The sequence below is a fragment of the Hibiscus syriacus genome, unplaced genomic scaffold, assembly GCF_006381635.1.
Source record: "Hibiscus syriacus cultivar Baekdansim isolate YM2019G1 unplaced genomic scaffold, ASM638163v2 tig00110383_pilon, whole genome shotgun sequence".
NCBI classification, from domain to species: Eukaryota; Viridiplantae; Streptophyta; class Magnoliopsida; order Malvales; family Malvaceae; genus Hibiscus; species Hibiscus syriacus.
Window position 1 is genome coordinate 1,554,055 of NW_024062714.1, and position 20,542 is coordinate 1,574,596.

Sequence of the window (20,542 nt, forward strand, 5' to 3'; positions counted from 1 at the left end):
CTAAAGCTGAGTATCGAGCAACAATAATGACAGCTCAAGAGAGTACATGGTTGATACAGTTGGTGAATAATCTACATAAACCAGTAGATTATGCAATTTCGTTGTATTGTGACAACCGATCGGCAATTCGGCTGGAGGAGAATCCTGTTTTTTATGCAAGGACTAAACATCTGGAAGTACATTACCACTTTGTTAGGGAAAAAGTTTTGCAATAAGAGATTGAGATGAGGCAAATCAAGACAGATGAGCAAATTGCTGACTTGTTTATAAAAAGCTTGAGTGTTGGAAAGTTTGAACATTTCCGTCGTCAGCATGGCGTGATTCAAAGAATAGAGGCTAACATTGAGGGGGAGTGTTGAAAATTCAATATTAGCCTAAATAAGTTCACACCTAAATTAATTTGATGTCATTGCTTACATCAATTTAGTTTTGATGTAATTGTTTACATCAATTTAGTTAGGTGAAAATTAAGTATTTTTCTCATGTTTTAATTTCAATGGTTTAGATTATTTAGTGATTATTTTAATGAGTGGTTTAGATTGTTTCTTGTAACCTATAAATACCCTACTTGTGTTTGAGTTTTATCATCCAACAATCAAAGCTTAATTATAAACATTTGAAAGTTTTCTTAAGAGTTCTTCTCTTTTGTAATTTTGTGAGATTATTTTAGAGAGAGAACTTTTCTTATTCTCAATTAATTAGAGTTTTTACTCTATTTTGATTCAACAGTTAATTCGGATCCGACTTTAATTTGAAAGATACTCTTCCTTTATAAGTATTTATTTTTTCACAATATTTAAACCGAGACCTTTAACATCAAGCTCTTTGTCAATTCACTGAATGAACATTTATAGTTTGCTATGTAAAAGTAACTTTAATCGCTAGAGAATGACTGTATGAGTATGATGGCGTGAGTTTTGTCTTCAGCTAAATTACTTTGGAACTTTTTCGCTGTTGGTTCTAGAATAATTCAGTGCACAGAACCAAAAACCGCAGCAATCAAATCAAAATAGTGCAGTGCAGCAGTCATTTTCCGACATTAAAAAAAATGCAATATTTGCTTTGTCTTGTTTGAATGTTGAGTCTATCAAGTCACTGCACAATCACGAAAAGAAAGAATGAAGAAGACACTTGTGAGCACTCAATCAACCAACACTATGAACTCAACCTTTGCTTGTGTACAAAGAGTCTGTTTGTGAGGTTAGAAATTCACGATTCATGGTAGATGATGAAATAAAAGAATATAGGAAGATGGATAATTATACTCACAAAGAAAATAAAAGAAAAGAGTGATGGGTATTTTGACAATGCTTTTGTCAATTACAAGAACGGACAAGTTTCGCCCATACAAGCTTAATTCTTTTGGACAATTATTTTGTTCAAAAAATGACGGCAGCAAAACATATTATCTACATTCGGATAAGTGTCATGTGTTCAAGATAAAAATGTTAACTTTATGTATGTATTTCAATGATCATACTCCACATCCTATGCCCCAAATATATGTCAAATGCAGATATTAAATACAAATCTATTTTAAAATTAAATAAAATAACGTCCAGATAACGTAGCCAGCAAAAACATTTTTGCTCCAATTTCAATTTGTGTTGATGTTTTCACGCTTCAAATTCCCTAATGTTATGTGGAAAAGAGGATGAAGTAACTTTAAGGGTTTCCCCAGTACCAGTTTGAAGTAGCTTTAAGGCTGTGAATGATCACCTGAATATTCATTATGTTCTAAAATCGTCCTTTTTCGTTAAAAAATAATTGTCGTCTGAATTTGACGTTAACATGCAGACTAAGGTATGATAGTCGTTTGAGATTATAAAATCAGATTTTCTCATATCTTAATTAGCAAGTTAACGTCTAGCTCAGAATGTCGTTAATTTTTTAATGAAAAATGATTAGTTTGAAATATAATAAATAATATGGTGACCATTTTGAACCTTTAATAGTCGAGGGACTCAACAAATCAACTTCCTATAGTCGGGGGATTATTTTGTAACTTTTAATAATCGGGGACTTAACAAAGTAATATCCTATAGCCAGTGGATCATTTGTGTACTTTACCCTAAATTTTAATAAAAGTAGATACTCGACATTGATTTTGGACTTAAAAAGTTTATATATCAACGAATTCATTGAATGATCTTAGTGATAAAAGGGAATGTTATTCTTCTTAGAGATCTCAAATTTGAGTTCCTGTGTTGGTATAGTATATGTTGTGAATGGCTAAAAAATATTATAAATAAATATTACTTTATAATCACTTTAAACTATTTTAAGAAAACAATATACGAACACTCCTTAACAAGTTAAGGATTTTTTTCCTTAATAAAACAAACATTTCTTATAATAATGATAGGTGTTTGATCAAAATTTATATTATCAAAAATGTAATAATGAAAGTAATATTTTATCTTAATTATATTAACATTTGAAATTTTCAAGCCCTATGATATTTAGGCACACTCTAAATATTCATTAAACAAAACATTTTAATTAAAAACTAGTTAACCAAAAAAATACTAATGATTCTTCAATTGATTCCAATTTCAAATTCAGTTAAATTTCATATATATATATGGGGTGTAAAAAAATTACTTGAATTTTAATGTATTCAAGCTTTAATAAATTACTATTATAAGAGTTTACATACATAGAATAATACGATTCATTACAAGCCATCAGAAACGTTCCAGTCTTTAGGATAAAATTACATGTTTTAGTAAAGCTCTAATATTAATTTCAAACCAACATTTGCACATATTATACAAACATGCATATGCAGCAGAAATAACAGTTGTGACACCCGTTAACACAAAACGAAAGAAGGCTAATCCTTTTTGGAACATGAAGATCAGCTCGAGGAATCAATGTAAGAGATCCTTCGCCTCTTGATCGGGAATGTCAACAATGAGGCTAATTCCAGTGAAGTAGAAGCCTTCTCCAGGACAGAATACAGGGCCTGCCGAATTGAACATGCAATAAAACGCCATGCATCGGCACCGTCATCAACCACACTGCTAGTACTTCTGCAGCCGGCTGTGAAAACAAAATCATTCTTCAATCGACCTCCCAACGTCGATATTTCTGATTTGACAATCTTAATTTGAAAGGGAAGTGCGTCCAGAGCTTGTCGTAGGTCAGTCAGAAGTTGAGGTCTATAATCACAACAGATCAATGCTTTAAAAGAAATTATCCCTTCGGCTTTGTCAATATTACACGGTTCAACGCTCACCTCGTCGTCGTCCATCGGAACAACTAAACCTTTGCTGGCTTCAGTCGCATTGTTCCTCAGCTCTTTCAATTGCTTAATCACTTCACCAAGTAATGTCGCTTTATCCATCTGCAAATGAGCAATCGGAACATTGCTATCAGCTACAAAAATATAAACTTCGATCCAGAAAGTTAATTAGATGTACCCTTTAATTACTGAAATAAAAATGAGAAATGAGAACAGCCAAAATACACATGCTATATAGATGTCAAATCGTTGCTTACGTTCAAACCATAATATTATCTGCTACGTATGTCACATACAGTAGTTATTATATATTCTAACTAATAAACCAAAAGCAGCTGATATATTCAAGAACTAGACCCCATGTCATAAGGAACCATAGAAGAACAGCTGTTCCATTGCCCCACCACCTCTATCCGATTATTATCATCGTCATCACTTTTGAATATATATATACTGTCCAACCGACCAACTCTAAGCTTTGACAGAAAAAATAATATTGTATAAAGCTATGTCAACAGATTATCTAATGAGTATATTAATTGCTAATTAACACGAATATACCAGCAAAGCTATTGAGATTGAAAATTTAACAAGGCGACAAGGGTTTGATCGGATGATAATTAATCAGTCCCTCTTATCTACATTGCAACTGTTCGATTGTCCTTCCTGTAAACCTTCTTTTATATAACGATGCAGATAACACCCGGAAACAAGCTTTCATGATTGATTTTGTTTGAAAATATAGCAGGTCTGAAATTGGAACCAGAAAGATGCTCTCAACCATAAATAAACCTTACAGCTGAAGCATCCCTTAGTTGACTCCAGCATTCTGAAATTTTAGAGTTGACTTTCCTAATGCAGGCAAATAAGAGCATTACATGATTTGCAATAAGAGATTTCACATTTAAACATTAAATACTCAGTTTCATGACCTCACAACTTCATTTTGTTTTCCTATAAATGCAAAAATAGCATTCAAGCTGGCCAATATTATAACAACTCTTTTTTTTTTTTTGGTTACAATATTATAACAACTCTTTAATTAATGGCATAATGCATAAAGTTAATTAATGTTTTCATAAGCAACCTCTCTAGGTTTTCAAAATGTTGCAGTTTCAGGAAAATTGATAATCAAAACAAGGTACATATGCAAGCTAACAGGCTAACTCACATCCCGCTGATTCCAACGAAATTTTCATGAACTGAACTATATTGACCGTATGTCGGTGGTAAACCAAAATTTAACATAAAATTGTACTGATAGTTCTCAAATTAACAAGTACCTTTTGTCTGCAGGGCAAGAGGGTGCGCAGTGTATCGAGATGAGCATTGATTCTTTCTCTCCTCCTCCTCTCTGCCTCGCTATGACTCTTCAAAGCCGCTATAATCTTCTCTTCCGACACCGTTTTCTTCCCTACTTTCAACGGCGCCTTTACCAGCTCTCCTTTCTCACTATCCAAAACCAAGGACTGTGACGCCAATACCGACCCACCAAGGGAACTTCCATTGAATGGTCCCAAATCATGCGAAAATGGATCAAAGATACTAGAGTAACAATTCCCAGATGTAAAGTTGTTGAAAGAGTAAGAAGCCATACAAAAGCACGAAAAGAACAGAAAAAAGAAACCCTTCTTTTTGTTGCCTATATTTTACGAGCCAGAAGTGAAAGAGAGCAGACCAGGTGGACGTGTGGTGGGAGCGAACCAGAAGGAGAGCTTTTGCAGAGGGAAGTTATGTTGGTTAACGACTTTCTTGTTGTGGCTGTTGATCAGTGCTATGGCTGTTATGATGATAGCTTCCATTACGCAAGAGGACAATTCTAGGGAGATAGTTAAGCTGATGAAATGACTAACAAGAAAACATCCACATTTTCTTCTTGATCGTCTTGAATTCCAGCATTTCCTCGAGGTATGTACGCTTCGTCCTGAGAGTTTTGAACCTTGAAAAACAAAACCAAAACAAAAAACAAAGCTGACAGTGAATATTCAAAAGGGAGCGGACAAACAAGTCAAAGGAAATCCATGTAGCGGGGAATTGGGATTCAAGAACAGATGAAGAGAGAAAATCTATTTGTTAAGAAAGTAGATAACAGAATGAGATTTCTTCAGCATCTAATTGAGATTATATAAATAGGATACGAGGAGACAAAACAACTCTATTTACCCAAAATCACTTTTCACACTATAAGAAAAAAAAAATTGTATGAGTTGGTAGAGCGCAAAACTCTTAACCTTGTGGTTGTGGGATCGAGTTTCACTAAAGACAATTCATAACGGAAATCTTTCACGAAAGCTGCTCTTAATCTAACGTTGGAAGCAGCCTAGTATCCTACCTCCCCTTACCTCATTACATATGTGGATAGGATTAACTAACACTATAAGAAAAAAAATTAAGATGAAACTGTTTTCTAAGCAGCTTTTCAATTACTTAAAACTTTAAATAATATTTTTATTTTTTAAAAAAAAGTTTGTCATATAAAATCATCAACATAGTCTCAATTTTCCCCATCAATTATACTTTTCTATTTAAAATGAATATTTTTGATTTCCTGGAGTAATAGATTTCTTATAATAAGTTCCTCATTATTTTAAAAATAGAAAAATTATATTAATCACTAGTTTTTTTTAATATTTTTAATTAAATCTTTTAATTTTTTTGAAAATTTATTTTAATAAACTAGATATGGGGTTTTTAGAGAAAAAAAATACAGTTTTAAGTTATTTTTAGATAAAAGGTGTTTGAAATTAGGGTTTTTAGGAATTTTAGTTTATTTTTAGATTTTAAAAGATAGGGTTTTTTAAATATATATTGAGATATATATGTATACTTTTAAGTTATTTTTTAAATAAGTTTTTTAAAAAATTTATAAGTATAACATGTGTCAGATAATAAATTTTTTAAAAGGATGATATGACATATACATTTAAAAAAAATAGAAAAAACATTAAACAGATAAGTTGAATAAAAAATACTTTAATTACCTAAAGTGGATAGAGAGTATGGTTTGAGCCATTGTTTTTTTATTAAACCAAAAATTTAAGTCAAAATCGGGGAATTTGAATCGGCTTGCCCCGTAAAATGGTTTAATTAGCTTCCAGTCCCTTGAAAAATAATATAATTGTAATTTAATACAATGATAAAAATGTACTTTGCCATGTGATTAATCAGGTATATACTTTAACCACAAACAAAATTAAAAAGTCACATTACCCCGTTAGAGGATAATTATTATATATATATGATTAATACTTAATGTACCGATTATATATAACTTTATTAATTATTAGTGGATCCAATGATGAAATATAATCATAAACTTTAAACTTAAATTTATTACGAACAAAAGAACAAATCAATGAAGCGTTCTTTAAACATATAAAAAAGGGAAATATGCAAAAATTGAGCATATTTCTTACGAACAAAATAGATAAATCCAAATTATATCATATTATATACACCCTTAGTGGTTGATAGAAAGCAACACGTAAAAAATAATTAAAGACTAAAATCTGAACCCCACTGCTCCACTAACCTCTTAAAATAAGTCGAAGTAGTGCAAAACTTGTGGCAGCTGGGGGTAGTTTCTACTGTTCGTTGTTAAAATTTGCTGAAAGAAGTAAGTGTTGACTAGCACCGAAAGGTGCCTAAATTAATGCACCGAAAGGTGCATGGCGAAAATATAAAAAATAGGATAATTCAATTTAGTCACTAAATTTTAGGGTATTTACAAATTAGTCTTTAGGTTTCAACTATAAATATCCTAGCTCATTTAGCTTCAAAGTCATCCCAAAGCATTCTAGCTTTCTTCCAATACTAGAGAGAATTTAGAGAGTTTCTTGAGAGTTGTTTTTTCTTTTTTATCGAGAGAGAATTATCATTGTTTTCTCCTTGGTAGATCGAGAGAGGTTGTAATTCCTATTTTCTCATAGTGAAATTCTTCTACCGTTGCCCGTGGTTTTTACCCTATTTTATTTAGGAGTTTTCCACGTAAATTTTGTGTCTCTTTTTATCTTCATTTTTATTTTCTCAAATTATCAGTTACGATTTTGCTCTATCCGATAGCCGTCTTCCGTAACAATTGGTATCCGAGCTAGATTAGAGTGTGTAATATCTGCTTATTGTCTTTGTGGTTGCCACCAAAAGGTGGGTCCTCCAACATAAGAAAGTAAGAAGGTATTACCCATTCTTTGAAGGTTCCAGAGAACTATTCACGATAGTGAAATAGTGGGAGCTATCCGTAAAAGAAGCTATGGCAACGAAATTTGATATTGAAAAATTCAATGGGAGAAATTTCTCATTGTGAAAATTGAAGATGAAGGCCATCCTGAGGAAAGACGGGTGTCTAGCGGCTATCAGTGAAAGGCCGGTGGATTTTGCAGATGACATCAAATGGAACGAGATGGACGGGAATGCTATGGCAAACTTTCATCTAGCATTAGCAGATGAAGTATTGTCAAGCATCGAGGAGAAGAAGACAGCTAAGGAGATATGGGATCATCTCACCAAATTGTACGAGGCCACATCGCTGCACAATAAAATTTTCCTTAAAAGGAAATTGTATACTCTCCGTATGCCAGAATCTACTTTAGTGACGGAGCACTTAAATACACTGAACACCTTATTTTCTCAGCTTACATCCTTAAGCTGTAAAATAAGAGAACAAGAACGTGATGAACTTCTACTTCAAAGTCTACCGGATTCATACGATCAACTCATCATCAACTTGACAAACAGTAATGTCACCAGTTTAGTCTTCGATGATGTTGCAGCTGCTGTTCTACAAGAAGAAAATCGGCGCAAGAATAAGGAAGACAGACAAGTAAATCTGCAACAAGCAGAAGCGTTGACAACGATGACAACAATGAGAGGAAGATCAACAGAACGTGGCCAAAGCAGCAGTCACAAACATGGTAGATCGAAGTCGAGGAGCAAGAAGAATTTAAAGTGTTACAACTGTGGAAAGAAGGGTCACTTGAAGAAGGATTGTTGGAGTCTAAATAAAAACTCCAATCCACAAGGCAATACCGCAAACACTTCAGATGATGGAGATGCTCTATGCTGTGAAGCATCAACCACCGTAGAAGGAAGAAAACGATTTGCAGATATATGGCTCATTGATTCGGGAGCAACATATCACATGACCTCAAGAAGAGAATGGTTTCATCATTATGAACCTGTCTCAGGAGGATCTGTTTATAGTTGCAATGATCATGCCTTAGAGATCGTTGGCGTGGGAACCATCAAATTGAAGATGTATGACGGAACAATTAAAGTTGTTCGAGATGTGCACGTGAAAGGCCTGAAGAAAAATTTATTATCCTACGGATTGTTGGATAATAATGCAAGCAAGATTGAAACACGGAAAGGAATCATGAAGGTGTTCCGTGGAGCGCTTGTGGTGTTGAAAGGTGAAAAAATAGCTGCAAACTTGTACATGCTGAAGGGAGAGACTTTGGTAGAAGCAGAAGCCTCTGTTGCCTCATGTAGTTCAGATTTGGTAATGCTATGGCATCAGAAACTTGGACACATGTCAGAACAAGGAATGAAAGTCCTTAAGGAGCAAAAACTACTTCCAGGCTTAACAAATGTATCACTTCCTTTGTGTGAGCATTGCATAACAAGTAAGCAGCACCGATTGAAATTCAACACATCAAATTCTAGAGGCAAAAGTGTTCTAGAATTGGTTCACTCTGACATATGGCAAGCACCAATAACGTCCCTAGGTGGAGCAAAATACTTTGTCTCATTTATTGATGACTACTCTAGGAGATGTTGGGTGCACCCTATTAAGAAGAAGTCAGACGTGTTTTTAACTTTCAAAAACTTTAAAGCGCGGGTGGAACTTGATTCTGGAAATAAGATCAAGTGTTTCAGAACAGATAATGGAGGAGAATACACAAGCGAAGAATTTGATGACTTTTGCAAGAAAGAAGGCATCAAAAGACAGTTCACAGTGGCAAATACTCCTCAACAAAATGGAGTGGCAGAGCGGATGAACAGAACCTTGTTAGAAAGAACAAGAGCAATGTTGAGGGACGCAGGCCTAGAAAAATCATTCTGGGCAGAAGCAGTCAATACCGCCTGTTATTTGGTGAATCGAGCTCCATCAACTGCAATAGAGCTGAAGACACCAATGGAGATGTGGACTGGTAAACCAGTTGATTATTCAAACCTCAATGTATTTGGAAGTATTGTGTACGTGATGTACAACGCCCAAGAAATTTCAAAGCTGGATCCAAAATCCAGGAAATGCAAATTCTTGGGGTATGCTGATGGAGTAAAGGGGTATCGCTTGTGGGATCACACTGCCCGCAAAGTGATCATTAGTAGGGATTTTATCTTTATAGAAGATAAACTACAAAGAAAAGAAGACGATGATAGCGCTGAAAAGTCAGAGACTACTCAGATACATGTGGAAAAAGAGTTTGAAAAAGGAGATTCTTCTGAAGCAGAACCAGCGCATGATGAACAAGAACCAGAGAGTTCTGAAGCTCCAACAACTCGTCAATTAGATCGTGTGAGAAGACGTCCCAATTGGCACTCAGATTATGTTATAGAATGTAATATTGCATACTGCCTTTTAACAGAGGACGGTGAGCCATCAACATACCAGGAGGCAATAAACAACTCAGATGCTTCACTGTGGATGATGGCGATGCAAGAAGAAATCGAAACCCTTCATAAAAATAATACATGGGACCTTGTGCCACTACCACAAGGAAGGAAGCCAATTGGTAACAAATGGGTTTTCAAAATCAAGCGAAATGGTGACGATCAAGTGGAGAGGTATCGTGCAAGACTGGTGGTCAAAGGATATGCTCAGAAAGAAGGTATTGATTTCAATGAAATTTTTTCTCCTGTGGTTCGACTAACAACAGTTCGAGTAGTCTTGGCAATGTGTGCTACATTGAATTTACATTTGGAACAACTAGATGTTAAAACAGCTTTTCTTCATGGAAATCTTGAAGAAGAGATTTATATGCTCCAGCCTGAAGGTTTTGAAGAAAAAGAAAAGAAGAACTTGGTTTGCAGGTTGAACAAATCTCTGTACGGTCTAAAGCAGGCGCCGAGGTGTTGGTATAAGAGATTTGATTCCTTCATTATGTGCCTTGGATACAACAGACTTAATGCAGACCCTTGTGCTTATTTCAAGAGGTCTGGTGATAACGATTTTGTTATATTGCTGTTGTATGTGGATGACATGTTGGTTGCAGGACCCAACAAAGATCATATTGAAGAATTAAAGGCACAACTGGCTAGGGAATTTGAAATGAAGGACTTGGGATCAGCAAACAAGATTCTAGGGATGCAAATTCACCGAGACAGAAGTAATAGGAAGATTTGGTTTTCACAAAAGAATTACTTGAGGAAGATCTTGTCACGATTCAACATGCAAGATTGTAAGCCAATTTCTACCCCTCTTCCTATTAACTTCAAATTATCCTCCAGTATGAGTCCTAGCAGTGAAGAAGAGAGGATGGAGATGTCTCGAGTACCGTATGCATCAGCAGTGGGAAGTTTAATGTTCGCTATGATATGCACAAGACCAGACATTGCACAAGCAGTGGGAGTAGTTAGTCGGTACATGGCAAATCCAGGCGAAGAGCATTGGAATATTGTAAAGAGGATCCTAAGATACATCAAAGGGACCTCAAATGTTGCATTATGTTACGGAGGATCAAACTTACTAATAAATGGTTATGTCGATTCTGACTATGCAGGAGATTTGGATAAAAGCAAATCTACTACAGGATATGTGTTCAAAGTTGCTGGTGGAGCTGTAAGCTGGGTTTCAAAATTACAGTCAGTTGTGGCTACATCCACAACAGAGGCAGAATATGTAGCAGCTACACAAGCCAGTAAAGAAGCAATTTGGTTGAAAATGCTATTGGAGGAGCTTGGGCACAATCAAGAGTTTGTCTCTCTGTTTTGTGACAGTCAAAGTGCCTTGCATCTAGCAAGGAATCCAACATTTCATTCAAGGACAAAGTACATACGAGTTCAATACCATTTCATTCGTGAAAAGGTGGAAGAAGGGACGGTAGATATGCAGAAGATCCATACCAAAGACAATATAGCAGATTTCATGATGAAGGCAATCAACGCTGATAAATTTAGCTGGTGTCGATCCTCTTGTGGCCTGACAGAAACGTAAGCAACATGATTGTACAAGGTAGAAAGAATGGTGTGAAGATATGATTGTTCCAATCAAATCTTCAAGTGGGAGATTGTTGACTAGCACCGAAAGGTGCCTAAATTAATGCACCGAAAGGTGCATGGCCCCTTTTGTTGAAAATATAAAAAATGGGATAATTCAATTTAGTCACTAAATTTTAAGGTATTTACAAATTAGTCCTTAGGTTTCAACTATAAATATCCTAGCTCATTTAGCTTCAAAACCATCCCAAAGCATTCTAGCTTTCTTCCAATACTAGAGAGAATTTAGAGAGTTTCTTGAGAGTTGTTTTTTTCTTTTTTATCGAGAGAGAATTATCATTGTTTTCTCCTTGGTAGATCGAGAGAGGTTGTAATTCCTATTTTCTCATAGTGAAATTCTTCTACCGTTGCCCGTGGTTTTTACCCTATTTTATTTAGGGGTTTTTCACGTAAATTTTGTCTCTTTTTATCTTCATTTTTATTTTCTCAAATTATCAGTTACGATTTTGCTCTATCCGATAGCCGTCTTCCGCAACAGTAAGTTGGCTGAACATACAGCTCGCGCCTTCTCTTCTGGTTTAACTCTTCACGTCCCTTTCTTGAGGCACTCATTCGGAGCATCCAAAAGACACCTCCACCGCCATGATTTTCGTCTTGATCCGTTTCTGAAGAGATTTTCTAAATATGCAGCATTTACAACCTCTAATAAAATACTGTTTCTTTTTACGAACAAAAATTAAATTATACTTGATTAATTAATTATTAGCTGGCCCTTATTCCCATATATAATGGGGGTAAGGGGAGGTAGGATAATAGGCTGCCTCCAACACCAGGTTGAGAGCAGCTTCCGTATGAGACCTCCGAATTATGAAATGCCCTCCGTGAGACACGATCCCACGACCCTAAGGTTAAGAACCTTGTGCTCTACCAACTGAGCTGGATGGTCATTTCATCTTGATTAATTAATGTATATGTAAAAGAACTGATTAATTAATATATATGTAGAAGAACTGAAGGGATTATTATGCACGTGCATGCTGAATGAGAATATTAAAATTTTCCAACCCTAAACAATAATTTTATGACTATTATTATCAAATACATATATAATTCATGAGTTAGGCAGAATTACCAACTTTAAAATTTTTTAAGGCGGACGTAAGGGACCGTTTTAAGCTGCGAGCAAGACAGCCCACCATGCGCATCTCACGTTCTAATTTCATTAAGCAAAGCCGCCGCCAGCAGCACCTTCTTTGACTCCCTCACTATCTCTTCTACGCCGTCCATATCTTCACGGAACAATATCAACAGCCCAGATCAAGCCACGTCCACGTAAAAGTGTTTTTGTGGTGATAGTGATATATCTTGTCTAAATACATGAATGTTTGTTGATTCAAATTTTTGATGCGTCAGGTCATGCACACAATATGAGGAATTTGAGCACTTGGACAGGCAACAAGGAATTTGATATATCTTTCTTAAACTACTGTTATTATATCGATGTTTCTTTTAACTCTAATTCTCGGGATGAGTTTAGAGTGAGTGATACACACCGATATACATAACTAATGATGTGCACAGATATATATTACTAATATAAAAATATGGTAAAATTCATAAATGATTTTTAAATTTATTAAAATGATTTAATTTGTCATTGAATTTTTAAAAGTTATAAAATAGACATTAAACTTCGGATTTTATTTAAAATTGGATAGCGATCGTGAAATATTGTTAAGGGGTGACATGACATGATGAATTAATATAAAATATCTCATTTGGTCTCTCATTTATAACTAAAATTTTATTATGATATTTTTTTCTTCAATATTTTAAGTAATAATTTCAAAAAGAAATTAGAAAATTTATATTTTTTTTTGAAAAATATATCAAGACAATTTATTTTTAAAATTAAAAATTATAATTTTTTGAAATTTATTCATTCATCAAATTATTTTATAATTAGTTATTTATTACTCGTGATTGTATTTGTAAAATTAAAAAATTATAATTTTTGAGATCCAAAAATTAAATTATCAAACAATGTAATTATTTTTTATTAAATGATATGATTCAAGCATATGACTTATGTTTAAGAAGTTTAAACACAATTTTAAAAAAAATACATCTAGAAAATTATAGTATCACATTAATAAGAAAAATACGTCCAAACTTAAATAAAAATAATCAAAAAAATCCTTCACTTTTAATAATGTATCAAGTAATTTATATGGTATAAATTCAATATTTATAATATGAAACAAAAAAATAATATTTAATTTATTTATATCCATTTTATTTTCAATTTAAGCAACATAATAAAAATTATTTTAATTAAAATTAATAGTAAAATGAAATTTTAGTTACAATTAAATTGTCAAATGAGATATTTTCTATTAATTTAGCATGCTACATCACCTCTTTAATGATAGATAATGTTGTTGTGCCCACTTTGTAACAAAATCTAAAGTTTAATGCCTATTATATAACTTTTGAAAGTTTGATGTCTAGAATGATCATTTTGATATAATTTAAGGTCCATTTATAAATTATACGCTATAAAATTAGTGCTGAATATCGATGTTTGACATCCATTCTAGAATTTTCCCTAATTTTCATCATAATTATGAAAATTGTTTTAATTAACTTATTATACAAGATGTAATAAAAAGTTAAAATGAAAATTATTAAAAATGATAGAGCTCACATCTAATTTTAATATGACATATGCTGAAACGTGATTCAAATAAACTTATCACAGAGATAGACATGCCACATATGCATATTTCATAATATAAATGTGTGTGTAGGTTAGACTATGCATGTAAACAGGTTTAGCACTTTAGCCTGTAGTTTTAAATTTGTTCAAATGATCAAACTTGATTTGAATATTATTGTGTATAAATAAATAATCAAGGGTTCATAATAGTTGCTTTAGCTGTGTTAGTTGATTATCTATTGGTATCATATGTGTGGAAAAAATTCATATCTAAATATTAAAGATGATATTTTAAAAAATAATCAAGAATTTTAGAATATAAATTATAAAATAATATAATAATATTTCCATTTCTAAAAAAATTAAAAATAATTTTATCAGTAAGCTATACATATTAATAATTTAAATATATGATAAATAAAAGTTTGTTTTGGCAAGTTGAAGTAGCATCGCCCATGGGGCAAAGGATTGGGCAAGGCACTGAAAAAAATACACGATCCAGTCCAGAGCTTTTCTCGAATGTTCTGCTTAAAAGAATGGGCCCAGCTTGCTAAGTCCAACTTTGATAAGATAAAGAGGAGGCTTCACTATGAGAATAAATATTAATGGAAGAGGATTAGGGATGACATACGAGTACAATTTCATAGATTTTGTATTACATTCGTTTTAATTGAGGTGGGGATAGGTATAAATTTAGTGGGTAGTGAGCGGGTGTGGATGTAAAAAGTCATACCCGTCGTGGGTAGTCGATAGGTGATGGGTTTGAGACCTTACCTCTCATGCATCCGTCTGTCCCACATTCACCCGCCCACTAACTACCCACAATATAAATTTTGGATCATTATGAATTTATGTATAGTTTCATAGACTACTCTGTAAATTTTAAGATTTTATAGGACATGACTTGTAATTATTTAAATATTAGGGTATAAGTATTTTATTATGCTTCTTAGTGGGTGTATTTGTTTTATGTTTTGTTGCTTACGTAAATCATGAGGTTGCTGTCAAATGAGTATGGACGGGTACCGATGAGTACAAACGAGTATGGAATGATTGGTAAGTATCCAGTTGGATAGTGGGTATAGGGGTGGATTTGAGATAGTTCCCACGTGGACGGGTGTAAATTTAAAATTTTTACCCGTCATAAGTGGTAAGTATATAGTGAAAACGAAAATATTAGATAAGTATGAAGATGAATAGGAAGGGTTATCCTCACCTGCTCAGCCCATTTGCCATTTCTAAGAGGACAAAAGACCACTCTCTGCTTACCACGCAAAAAATTCGGGATTGAATTAGACTGATTGTTCCAGGTTGGTGAGTTTATAGAATCACAATTAGCCAGCCTCAGCACGCTAACTTGCCCCCATCAAGTCTTCTGTTTAATTTTTAAATGCATAATGACAAATATATGTTTCCGACCCTTATTTTGTCACATACATAAATGCTACTAATTACATCAAAATATAAGAATTATAGAATTATGTGAACTATGCTAAAACACTTCTGAAAACACGGCTTTAACAGCAACATATTTCTACAATTTCAGAATATAAAAGGGTGCTATCAGTATAACATTCCAATACTTGTATCTTCACATATTATTCAGTGCTCTGTATGCAATCTGAAGATGGTTGAAATCTATTATTGAACTTATTGATGTAATCAAAGAATTTCACATTAATACGAAATAGAATCTTATTCAGAAATCAAATTAGCATGGAGTCTTTGTCAGAACAATTTTCAGGGCACGTAGAATGAGGGTGTCTGTTTTTGTCTGTTCCAAATATTGGAGAGTCGTTCCTTGGGAAACCCTCTTTATATAAACCACAAACCATCTTATGATTTAGCATTCCTTTTTCTTGATTCTTACTTGTCTACCAATGGCTTCGGCAACTCAATGTCTGGCTTTACTCTTTGTTTTGGGAATTTGGGCTTCTCAGGTCTCGTCCCGCTCTGTTCCTGAGGTGTCCATGTCTGATGGGTTTGAACAATGGTTGTCTAGCTATAGTCGAGTTTATCAGGATGAGACAGAGAAGGATAAACGTTTCCAAATATTCATGGAAAATGTGGAGTACATCAAATCCCACAATGCTGATTCCAGCAAAAAGTACAAGTTAGGTGTTAATGAATTCACAGACTTGACCAATGAAGAGTTTAAAGCCATGAGAAATGGTTATAAAATGCGATCTTCCAACAGTATTCCAGCTCCCAAAACATCTTCTTTCAGGTTTGAAAATGTTACTGCAGTTCCATCTAGCATGGATTGGAGAAAGAAAGGAGCTGTGACCGGCGTCAAGGACCAAGGCCAATGTGGTAAGCAAAGGAATTTGCAAAGAAATTGAAATAATTATGATTCCACAATGCTAATTGTTTCTTTTTGGTTTGGATCATATAGGATGTTGTTGGGCGTTCTCAGCTGTGGCAGCCACGGAAGGGATTACCAAGCTCAAAACTGGTACATTGATATCACTATCAGAGCAAGAGTTGGTTGATTGTGATGTCAATGGCGAAGACCAAGGTTGCAATGGTGGTCTCATGGACGATGCATTTGAATTTATCATTTCAAACAAAGGACTTACTACCGAAACCAATTACCCCTATGAAGGAGTTGATGGAAGCTGCAACAAGAAAGAATCTGCCAACCATGCAGCTAAGATCACTGGTTACGAAGATGTACCTTCAAATAGCGAGTCAGCACTATTAAAAGCTGTGGCCAACCAGCCTGTTTCAGTTGCCATTGATGCCGGTGGGGCCGACTTCCAACACTACAAAAGTGGTGTCTTCACTGGCGAATGCACTACCTACCTAGACCATGGGGTTACAGCAGTTGGCTATGGACAAGATGATGATGGGACCAAGTATTGGTTGGTGAAGAATTCATGGGGCACTAGCTGGGGTGAGGACGGATACATCAGAATGGAAAGAAATATTGATGCCAAAGAAGGTCTTTGCGGTATTGCAATGGAAGCCTCTTATCCAACTGCTTGAAGATAAACACACAGTATACTATGATGCTATGTATGCAGCATATATGGTCCTCTTTCAGTATTTCAGAGGACTAATTAGCCACCTTCAGCAAAAATGTATGTATTCATCAGCTTTTCATACGAAACTATATGAAACAACGCTACATACATATAGCTCTTCTGTACTTGTTGTAAACGCCTTGAAAGTTGAAACACAAAGAAAAATCTTCACTTACCTTCTATTTTTCTAGTCGTATATATATCACCAACATCTTAAACGAAACGGTCACGGTTGCTTTCCTAGATGGGGAAGAGTTCAATACACAGAGATCCATTAATGGCATCTGTAAAGTATGCCATGTCATATTTCCCCCTACAATATTAACTGCTAAGACAACTTCATGATAATTTCTCATTTGATTCTTCATGCTACATATTGAAAGACAGATTTCTTCAACAACTATCCTCCTATGTTCTTGGGGATTTTTTTTGTTAATAGGTCCTGAAATCCCTTAGCAGTCAACAGTTTCCGAAACAGAGGATGACTCTGTTTTGGTGCCATGATATATGTTACGCAATTATGACCAAACAATTGCCCTAACTATACAAATATTTCATGTACTGAGATTTTGCATAATTATCACATGAATTCGTTACAAATATTAAATATATGATATTTATATAAAGTAACTAAAAACCAAGTATCAAATTTTTGTTTAGTTAGATTTCTTCATTAGACTTTTACTACTACATTTGTTATCATTATTAGTGTGATAAAATTTAGAATAAATAATTTAAATATATGATTAATAAATACTTATTCTGGTAAATTGAAGAAGCCTCACCCACACCCGCAGGGCAATGAATTGGGCAAGGCATTGTGAAAAAGAAATACGCTGTCCAGTGTCAAGTTCAACTTTGAAGAGACACTGATTAAATTATACATATTTTAAATTAACTATTAGTATTCAACCTATTGATTGATTAATTCAAATCGAGTTTTGAAGAGACACCGAGATTAAATTGCATTTTAACAAGCTAGTCATTTGTTTTTAGTATACACTTTTGAAGAAATAAATTTGAAGGGTCAAAATGAGAATTTGAATATAGTTTACTGATCAATTTGTTAATTAAACCTTAATGTAGGAGAATCAATAAAAAAAGAGAAAATCGCCTCAGTGACAAAAAATGCCTTATAATATACGATTTTAACCAACTTTTTTTGGATTTGCCAAAATGACCAACAAAATCGCAACGCGAAATAAAAATCGCAACGCGATCCTCAGAATCGCAAATCAGTTTCCAAAATCGCAACGCGATTCTTGAAAATCGCAATGCGATAGTACAAATTCGCATTGCGATTTTACAGAATCGCAACGCGAATATGAAAATCGCAACGCGAACACATAAATCGCAACGCGTATCCGTAAATCGCAACGTGTATCCGTAAATCGCAACGCGTATCCGTAAATCGCAATGTGTATCCGTATATCGTAACGCGTATCCGTAAATCGCAACGATAATCCGTAAATCGCAACGAGAATCTGTAAATCGCAACGATAATCCGTAAATCGCAACGAGAATCTGTAAATCACAACAATGAAATTTTGGGTATATAACTACGCAACAGCAGCAAATCATAAACTAAATCCCTAAATCGCAACTCATTCCATCTCCATCTATCACTCTCTCCAGCGACATCCGTTCCTATATCCAACGACATCCTTCCCAATCCGGCAACAGGTTTTAGTTTCGCAGCTCGTCTGTTTAGTAAATTAATTTACAACCATGAAATCATCTAATGTTGATAATGTTTGGATAGATTTGTGTTTTGGAGGGTCATGGGATGATGTTCATGGTGTTTTACAATATATGCCTTTACCCATGAATCTTCAACTAAAATTGTCTTTACAAAAGTTAACTTATGAAACTCTAATGCTACGTGTTTCAAATAAATTGAATTTAGAGCCCCTAAGTGGATTTAGGCTATCTTATCAGAGAAATGGTAAAGTTTATTTGTTAACCGACAATGAAGATGTTGAACGATTCATTGCTTACATTAGTGTTTCACAAGATGATGTTACATTGTATGTTGTTGAACCTAGAAGTAGTATTGTTGGGTCAGTAGCGGGTAGTAATCAACTAAGTTTTTCTCAAAACCCACAACCTTTCTCTAATCCAAATCCCAATCAACTTTCAGCACCAAATTCCGGTTTTCGTATTGACCAGTTAGACGATGATGAGCCAACAGAAAAAATTGTGAGTACTAGTCAGTATTCGAAATTTGGTCTTGGTCAATATCCGGACTTTGATATTGGTCAATACACGGATTTTGATGATGTTTCAGAAGAAGAAACAGACCCTGCGTGTAATGATTTTGATATTGGTCAATACCCGAATTTTGATGATGAAACAGCCGTTGCCGAAGAATGTATTGTTGATGATAATGAGGAGGAAGTTACGACTGTGAATGAACATGTTGAACATCCATTCTGTAATTCATATAATCCTGAAGAAGAAAAAGAAGAAGAAAAAGTCCCCGAAGAAAGGAAAATGCCACGGGCGTATAACTGGAATATGCCAGAATTACTTCAGATACCGGAAGAAGAGTTGGTAAAGAAAGCAGTTGATTGTTACACAAAAGTTATTCGTATCAAGAAAGATGATTGTTTTGATACAAAGGAAGACTTGAAGATAGCTTTGTATACGAAATGTGTGGAAGATGGCTATCAACTAAAAGTTAACAAATCAAGCAAAGATCGTTTCGAAACAAGGTGTATGATTGACAAAAACTGTACGTGGCGTATGATTGCAAAGAGAATAAAAGATTGCGAAATGTTTCAAGTTAGGACTTTTATTGATAAACATACATGTTCAAGAACCCAAGTTTTTCCTCACCATAGATAGGCAAACAAAAAGGTGTTGGGTGGTTTTCTGGCTGAGTTAATGTTTTGAATGGCAGGGTATATCGGGGACATGAAATTATGACTGACATGAATGCTCGGTTCAAGATTAGTATATCATATTCTCAAGCTTGGAGAGCCAAATGTTATGCCTTGGAATTGTTGAGAGGGTCGCCAGAAGCATCGTTTGCCCAACTGCCGGCTTATTGTCACAATTTAAAGCTGAAAAATCCTGGGTCGGTAACTCATATCAAAACAGATAGAGATGGACGCTTTGAGTTGCTGTTTATCGCCATTGGTGCTACGGTTAGTAAATCAATATAATTTTGTTGACTCATTTTTGTTAGTTACATGCATTTCACATTTAAATGATTATATTTCTTGTGTATATTATTTTGTAGATTCGTTCGTTTATTACTTGCATGCGCCCAGTTATTATAGTTGACGGAGCACATTTGAAAGGTCGATACCTTGGAGTAAACTTATTAGCAGTAGCCATGGATGCTAACAATGGGATATTGCCAATAGCTTACGGGGTTGGCAAATCTGA

At 34.4% G+C, this 20,542-nt stretch overlaps 2 protein-coding genes across 2 annotated transcripts; one reads left to right on the forward strand and one right to left on the reverse strand.

Annotated features, from left to right (window-relative positions):
- Positions 1-2,739: 2,739 nt before the first annotated feature.
- On the reverse strand, positions 2,740-5,326 carry LOC120121890 (putative transcription factor bHLH107). Its single transcript, XM_039141179.1, has 2 exons — positions 4,531-5,326; positions 2,740-3,349 (listed from the first exon to the last, which is right to left on the reverse strand). The coding sequence occupies exons 1-2, from the start codon at positions 4,840-4,842 to the stop codon at positions 2,861-2,863; spliced, it is 801 nt and encodes a 266-aa protein (XP_038997110.1). The 5' UTR covers positions 4,843-5,326; the 3' UTR covers positions 2,740-2,860.
- Positions 5,327-15,949: 10,623 nt separating this feature from the next.
- Positions 15,950-17,168, forward strand: LOC120121811 (senescence-specific cysteine protease SAG39-like). Its single transcript, XM_039141108.1, has 2 exons — positions 15,950-16,436; positions 16,519-17,168. Exons 1-2 carry the CDS (start codon positions 16,004-16,006, stop codon positions 17,109-17,111), a joined length of 1,026 nt encoding a protein of 341 aa, XP_038997039.1. The 5' UTR covers positions 15,950-16,003; the 3' UTR covers positions 17,112-17,168.
- The last annotated feature ends 3,374 nt before the right edge of the window (positions 17,169-20,542 follow it).

Bases quoted from the DNA above. Each gene is read 5' to 3' on its own strand.
- LOC120121890 (XM_039141179.1), bottom strand. From the start codon at position 4,842: ATGGCTTCTTACTCTTTCAACAACTTTACATCTGGGAATTGTTACTCT. The intron at 3,350-4,530 runs GTACTTGTTAAT...GCTCATTTGCAG, and splicing joins TCTTGCCCTGCAGACAAAAG to ATGGATAAAGCGACATTACT.
- LOC120121811 (XM_039141108.1), top strand. From the start codon at position 16,004: ATGGCTTCGGCAACTCAATGTCTGGCTTTACTCTTTGTTTTGGGAATT. The intron at 16,437-16,518 runs GTAAGCAAAGGA...TGGATCATATAG, and splicing joins CAAGGACCAAGGCCAATGTG to GATGTTGTTGGGCGTTCTCA.